The sequence below is a fragment of the Oncorhynchus keta genome, chromosome 13 (genome assembly GCF_023373465.1).
Source record: "Oncorhynchus keta strain PuntledgeMale-10-30-2019 chromosome 13, Oket_V2, whole genome shotgun sequence".
NCBI lineage: Eukaryota > Metazoa > Chordata > Actinopteri > Salmoniformes > Salmonidae > Oncorhynchus > Oncorhynchus keta.
This window is the reverse complement of record NC_068433.1, coordinates 7,438,538-7,445,364: the sequence shown is the minus strand read 5'-3', so window position 1 is coordinate 7,445,364 and position 6,827 is coordinate 7,438,538. Positions and strand designations below refer to the sequence as shown.

At 45.1% G+C, this 6,827-nt stretch overlaps 1 protein-coding gene and 2 long non-coding RNA genes across 11 annotated transcripts in view; 2 read left to right on the top strand and 1 right to left on the bottom strand.

Moving 5' to 3' along the window:
* Window positions 1-1,986, bottom strand: part of LOC127906681 (uncharacterized) — a 2,417-nt gene extending 431 nt beyond the window's left edge. For 4 of the 6 annotated variants that reach the window (XR_008062363.1, XR_008062360.1, XR_008062361.1 and 1 more), the window contains exons 1-4: window positions 1,838-1,986; window positions 576-724; window positions 198-386; window positions 1-8 (exon numbers count right to left, since the gene is read on the bottom strand). The exon at window positions 1-8 is cut by the window's left edge. This is a non-coding gene — a long non-coding RNA (uncharacterized LOC127906681). Of the gene's footprint in view, window positions 9-197; window positions 387-449; window positions 725-1,837 lie in introns of those variants that run through there. The other 2 variants (XR_008062359.1, XR_008062358.1) reach the window with 2 other exon arrangements.
* LOC127906680 (uncharacterized) overlaps window positions 1-3,906 on the top strand; it is a 4,788-nt gene extending 882 nt beyond the window's left edge. For all 3 annotated transcript variants that reach the window (XR_008062357.1, XR_008062355.1, XR_008062356.1), the window contains exons 2-3: window positions 1-105; window positions 421-3,906. The exon at window positions 1-105 is cut by the window's left edge. This is a non-coding gene — a long non-coding RNA (uncharacterized LOC127906680). The remainder of the gene's footprint in view (window positions 106-420) is intronic.
* lrch4 (leucine-rich repeats and calponin homology (CH) domain containing 4) overlaps window positions 1-5,579 on the top strand; it is an 85,069-nt gene extending 79,490 nt beyond the window's left edge. Inside the window, exon 17 of one of the 2 annotated variants that reach the window (XM_052459284.1) lies at window positions 5,206-5,579. In XM_052459284.1, the coding sequence (XP_052315244.1) occupies window positions 5,206-5,373 (168 nt within the window). In that variant the 3' untranslated portion in view covers window positions 5,374-5,579. The remainder of the gene's footprint in view (window positions 1-5,205) is intronic. The other variant, XM_052459283.1, reaches the window with a different exon arrangement.
* Window positions 5,580-6,827: the final 1,248 nt, after the last annotated feature.

Below are 6,827 nucleotides of genomic sequence, written 5' to 3'. Positions count from 1 at the left end.
ATCACAACCTCCGTGAATGATTAGCAGAGAAATACTCTTTAGGTAAGAGGGGCCCTTTCCAACATCACAACCTCTGTGAATGATTAGCAGAGAAATACCCTTTAGGTAAGAGGGGCCCTTTCCAATATCACAACCTCCGTGAATGATTAGCAGAGAAATACCCTTTAGGTAAGAGGGGCCCTTTCCAACATCACAACCTCTGTGAATGATTAGCAGAGAAATACCCTTTAGGTAAGAGGGGCCCTTTCCAACATCACAACCTCTGTGAATGATTAGCAGAGAAATACCCTTTAGGTAAGAGGGGCCCTTTCCAACATCACAACCTCCGTGAATGATTAGCAGAGAAATACTCTTTAGGTAAGAGGGGCCCTTTCCAACATCACAACCTCCGTGAATGATTAGCAGAGAAATACCCTTTAGGTAAGAGGGGCCCTTTCCAACATCACAACCTCTGTGAATGATTAGCAGAGAAATACCCTTTAGGTAAGAGGGGCCCTTTCCAACATCACAACCTCTGTGAATGATTAGCAGAGAAATACCCTTTAGGTAAGAGGGGCCCTTTCCAACATCACAACCTCTGTGAATGATTAGCAGAGAAATACCCTTTAGGTAAACCGTTACAGTTCTAATGCAGAAACACTCATTTATATTTTTAAAGGGCTTCCCTACATGACTACTGTTACCCCTCTAATGCACAGCATGTCTCTGTCTGACGACGTCCTGTCTCTCTGTCTGACGATGTCCTGTCTCTCTGTCTGACAATGTCCTGTCTCTCTGTCTGAAGATGTCCTGTCTCTCTGTCTGAAGATGTCCTGTCTCTCTGTCTGAAGATGTCCTGTCTCTCTGTCTGAAGATGTCCTGTCTCTGTCTGACGATGTCCTGTCTCTCTGTCTGACGATGTCCTGTCTCTCTGTCTGAAGATGTCCTGTCTCTCTGTCTGAAGATGTCCTGTCTCTCTGTCTGAAGATGTCCTGTCTCTCTGTCTGAAGATGTCCTGTCTCTCTGTCTGAAGATGTCCTGTCTCTCTGTCTGAAGATGTCCTGTCTCTCTGTCTGAAGATGTCCTGTCTCTCTGTCTGAAGATGTCCTGTCTCTCTGTCTGAAGATGTCCTGTCTCTCTGTCTGAAGATGTCCTGTCTCTCTGTCTGAAGATGTCCTGTCTCTCTGTCTGACGATGTCCTGTCTCTCTGTCTGACGATGTCCTGTCTCTCTGTCTGACGATGTCCTGTCTCTGTCTGACGATGTCCTGTCTCTGTCTGACGATGTCATGTCTCTGTCTGACGATGTCATGTCTCTGTCTGACGATGTCATGTCTCTGTCTGACGATGTCTCTGTCTGACGATGTCCTGTCTCTGTCTGACGATGTCCTGTCTCTGTCTGACGATGTCCTGTCTCTGTCTGACGATGTCCTGTCTCTGTCTGACGATGTCCTGTCTCTGTCTGACGATGTCCTGTCTCTGTCTGACGATGTCCTGTCTCTGTCTGACGATGTCCTGTCTCTGTCTGACGATGTCCTGTCTCTGTCTGACGATGTCCTGTCTCTGTCTGACGATGTCCTGTCTCTGTCTGACGATGTCCTGTCTCTGTCTGACGATGTCATGTCTCTGTCTGACGATGTCATGTCTCTGTCTGACGATGTCTCTGTCTGACGATGTCCTGTCTCTGTCTGACGATGTCCTGTCTCTGTCTGACGATGTCTCTGGCTGACGATGTCTCTGGCTGACGATGTCTCTGGCTGACGACGTCCTGTCTCTGGCTGACGACGTCCTGTCTCTGGCTGACGACGTCCTGTCTCTGGCTGACGACGTCTCTGGCTGACGATGTCTCTGTCTGACGACGTCTCTGTCTGACGACGTCCTGTCTCTCTGTCTGACGACGTCCTGTCTCTCTGTCTGACGACGTCCTGTCTCTCTGGCTGACGACGTCCTGTCTCTCTGTCTGACGACGTCCTGTCTCTCTGTCTGACGACGTCCTGTCTCTCTGGCTGACGACGTCCTGTCTCTCTGGCTGACGACGTCCTGTCTCTCTGGCTGACGACGTCCTGTCTTCAGTGTGGGAAAACGCCCTGTACTCAGAGAATTGGGAAAAAAACGTTGTAACCCTTGAGGAGATTACAAAACAGGAAAGGACAACGTTTATCAACTAAGATAAGAGGACATTTTGTGACCTAGACTCCCAACATTTTGCTGAAAGGATTAAGACATTATTCTCATGGAAGCCATTTGGGGGGGGGGGGGATGAGACCAATCATTGGTGCCTGTTATATCTGCCAGTAAGAGTACTCACTGACCAACGCCTTCCACTGGTTTCTGCCTGCCATGTCTGACCGTGACCACCAGGGAGCGGTGTTGCTACACACTACATTTCGCCGACTGCTATCCCCGATGCTTTTTTTAAACCTGATGGTACAGAAACATTTCCAAGCTTGTAATGATTTATTTTACTTATTTTTTGTTGTTTGTTTGGTCACCGGCTTAACATGCTTCATGTTTGTAAAAATGTAAACAACTAATTAAATTATTTTTTTGTCTTATTTATATATATTTTTTAATGTTTTTTTTTAATTTTCTGTTTGTTGCTGTGCTTGGGGGAAAGAGCATTGGCCTCATAGATAAAAGCTAACTGAAATCAATTGGTTTAATTCACTTCCTGATTGAGTCACTGGTCGTAGCCGTTGAATGGGGCCACTTCTCCAAAGCTCGCACGAATAAACATTTAGATGAAGATAATGGTTAGCTTCGATCAGTCAGATAATTAACTTAAGTCTGAATTAACTGTCATGTGATCTGCTCTTTCCAGTTTAGGCACTACATTTCCCATCAGCCCTATTGTGTACAATGTTGCTCTGGGTACTGTTGGGAAGCTGTGTTTTTTTGTTGTTGTGTGTGTGCATTGTTGAGGCCTCCGCTTTCTCCAGCGTAAGGCTGTGTCATAGCTCCGTGAAAACTCTGTGATATCCAAGCTAATAGAGCTCGTCAGCTTGTGGTCTGGTTCGTTTAGTCTTTTTCAATGGGCAAAATGAACGGGGAAGGAAATAGGGGGTTATAACACGCAAGGTTGACGCAGGCTTGTGAGAGAAAAGTCATGTTAACTAACTGATATTATGAAGCGTTTATCTGCGGTTTTTGTTTTTACTCCATAAATCTAAATTCACAAAGCGACGTTAGCCGATGAAGGTTCTCTCGTAGAACAAGACCTGCATGTTTTTTTACATTTTTTTTTTTTTACCTCAGACCATATTTTCGGCAGTTATCCAAAAATGGCATTTTGTTTTCCCACATAAGACTTTGATTTAGTGCCGACAAAAAGACACCATTGTCAAAAATACTGAGGAGGTGTAATACGATTTACACACACACACACACACACACACACACACACTCTGTAAATAGGCACCATTTCACCTTGTATTTGAGGTGTGTCGTCCTAATACTGTAATCAGGACTTGTTCATAGGACGGTGGCGTATGCATATTGATGGAGCTTTAGTCACCTTGCATGAAGTAGGCAAGAAGAGTGGTCATTTTGTTGGTTCCCAACTCCTCATCCTTCTACTACCGTGTCCCTAAGGGATATGTGGAAATGTCTATTTCCTCTCTTTTGTCTGTTACATCATTTTTTTGGGCGCATAACCACAGTCAGTCGTTGTTGGAAATTGCATTTGCGATTTAACGTTTCAACCAAAATGAGTTTTATAAAAATAAAAAAAATAAAAAATGTAAAAAAGGTGGAACCACTACCATATTCACTGGTTTAGAAATTAATTATATTCTTTAAAATGTTAACTGAACAGAAATACTGTTGTATTTTGTAATATTTATATCATACCTATGTATTTAAATGAGTTTATATAAAATCTATAGTTTTTCTCCTCTGTCATGAAATGATTAAATAAGGAATTTAACCATTTCCGGTGTCATCGTCTGCTTTTGAAGTTGTCTGCTTTTTGTTTTTTTGCTGCTGAAATGTTTTTTGTTTTGTTTTTGTAACTTGTATTCCTACCGTCAAGCTTTTGTTGCATTCTGCCCCTGCGCTTCAAACTCTGCCCTGTGGATACCAGGTTTACTACTGTCATTTGTGTGCTGCCCTCTAAGTGGAGAAGGTATGTTTTCTGCAGCAGCTCACAGAACAGAGGTAATGATTGCTCCCTCGCTGCATGTTTGGACTGGGGTTAGTAGAGGAGGATAAATTACAGGGCTCTCAAGTCTTTCCTCCATTCCTTGTCCTCTCTCCTCTCGATTCCTTGTCCCCTCTCCTCTCGACTCCTCGTCTCCTCTCCACTCCTCGTCCCCTCTCCTCTCGACTCCTCGTCCCCTCTCCTCTCGACTCCTCGTCCCCTCTCCTCTCGACTCCTCGTCCCCTCTCCTCTCGACTCCTCGTCCCCTCTCCTCTCGACTCCTCGTCCCCTCTCCTCTCCTCTCGACTCCTCCTCTCCTCTCGACTCCTCGTCCCCTCTCCTCTCGACTCCTTGTAGTTTTCCTTTATAAGATTAGAACCAGGTACGTTGCGTTGCAACCTGTGTTTCATCCCCTCCTCCACCGAACCAAACCTCCCTACGAAAATGGTATTTTATTTGATGCGCAAGTGTCACTGGTCACAAGCTCCACCCACTTACTGAGATTTTATCCAATGAATGCCCTCAAACTCCACTGAGCTCGCGGGCTCTTTCTCAATCCATCTCTCCTCGATTCCTCTCCTTCTCAAAATGCATTGAAATTTTTTCCTCCAATACGATTTGAAGAGTCGAGGAATCAAGGCGAAAGATGGATTGAGAAAGAGCCCCTCGCCTCTTTTGAAAGTTGAGCGGGAAGTGTAATGTCCTCTAGGTTTTCCAAAGATGGGAGGAGAGGACGGGAGAAAAAAGAAAAGACCTTTTAAAAGCCCAATTTGTACCTTTTTTCTTCTCCCCCTATTGGTCTCCACTCCATCTTCCTCTCCATGGAGGACAAAGAAATGGGTACTTCGTGTAGTGTGGTCCTTGTTTGAGCATGTGGTGGAGGTGGTGGATGTGGTGCATGAGTGGACAAGTATTGAAGTTGTATAGTGGACGTCTGTGTGTTTTTCGCTCCTTAAGTAACTGTGATGGTGTGACCGTAATGGTTGTTTTGACTACAGGTTAACAAGTCGTTAGCTCGGTTGTAACCCGAGGTGCATGACCGTGTTCAGTGTGTGTGTGTGTGTGACTTCTGTCCCTCTTCCCACCCCAGGACACCCTGTGTCCCTGCCAGCTGATCCTGGACGGTGAGGGTCTGTCGCGGGTCGCCCAGACCGCCCAAGCCCTACTGGACCTCCCTGTGTCAGGACCCCGCCGCGTCGCTGCCCCAACCGGGCTGCCCCAACAACTGCCTGCTCAGAAGCTTACCAGCACCCAGTAGTTATCATTTACATCACAAAATATAATGCTGTCTGCTGCGTGGGAGTCTCCTGTGTGTGTGTGTGTGTTTTCTTTCATTCTTTGCCCATGTCTGTTTTGCTGTTTAAACATCTGCATTTTAATATGTAGCATACAGAGAATGGTACAACTTCCCCATAAGACTCAACTACACTGTCACGTTGAAGAATAAAATCTCAGGAAACTGTCCATGTTTTGTATTTCTTTTAGGTTTTGTATATGTGTTACTGTATTTGTCTACACAGGGCCTCATTTCAACACAGACCTCCTGAGGTGCTAGAAGTTGTAGCCACATCACAATCAAACCTGCTGTTCTCAGAAAACATTAGAGAGAGGAGGTGGGGGGGAATAATGTTCCCCTTTAATTAATCATCTGTTGCTTGAATCATGAACCAATCACCAGTGGAGACTAATTAACAATCAGCAGTAATTGGTCCGTCGCACACTCCCGACGGCAGAACTGGTCTGCAGACTGATCACATCCCTTGTATAAGACACACACAGTGAACACAGCATGCACACATTCTCTGTCTCTGTCTCTCTGTCTGTCTCTGTCTGTCTCTCTCTCTCTCTCTCTCTCTCTCTCTCTCTCTCTCTCTGTGTCTCTCTCTCTCTGTGTCTCTCTCTCTCTGTGTCTCTCTCTACATTACTCATCTCATATGTATATACTCTACTCTATACCATCTACTGCATCTTGCCTATGCCATTCTGTACCATCACTCATTCATATCTTTATGTACATATTCTTTATCCCTTTACACTAGTGTGTGTATAATGTAGTAGTTTTGGAATTGTTAGGTTAGATTACTCGTTGGTTATTACTGCATTGTCGGAACTAGAAGCACAAGCATTTCGCTACACTCGCATTTACATCTGCTAACCATGTGCATGTGACAAATTTGATTTGATTTGATGTCTCTGTGTGTGTCTCTCAGTCAGTCTGTGTTGGGGGAGAGGGAGAGAGCGAGATAAGAGCCTGTCTACTCCTCTCACGTCCCGGGCGGAAGCGAGAGCCGGCTTGTTGCTCGTAAGCGCCGTGTCGGAGTGCATTTATCGGCTGTAATTGAAGCCGTGAATGAACCCCCGTGCCCACGCTCAAGCGTCATGGAAACCGGGTACTGCAGTCCACCCTGATTTGTTTTAGGAAACTACGTCATACTGATAATACAGATTTAGGATGGGGATATCGTTAGATTTAGGATAGGGATATCGTTAGATTTAGGATAGGGATATCGTCAGATTTCGGTTAGGGATATCGTTAGATTTAGGATAGGGATATCGTCAGATTTCGGATAGGGATATCATTAGTATCTTGTCTGGTGCTACTATCCTTTTGAAAAGGTTATTAAAGATGGAACAAGGTGTTGTGGGTCAGATAGGGGTCAAATACGAGGTCGCACAAGATATCCTTAGTGCTTAAGCTTCATTAGGCTGAAT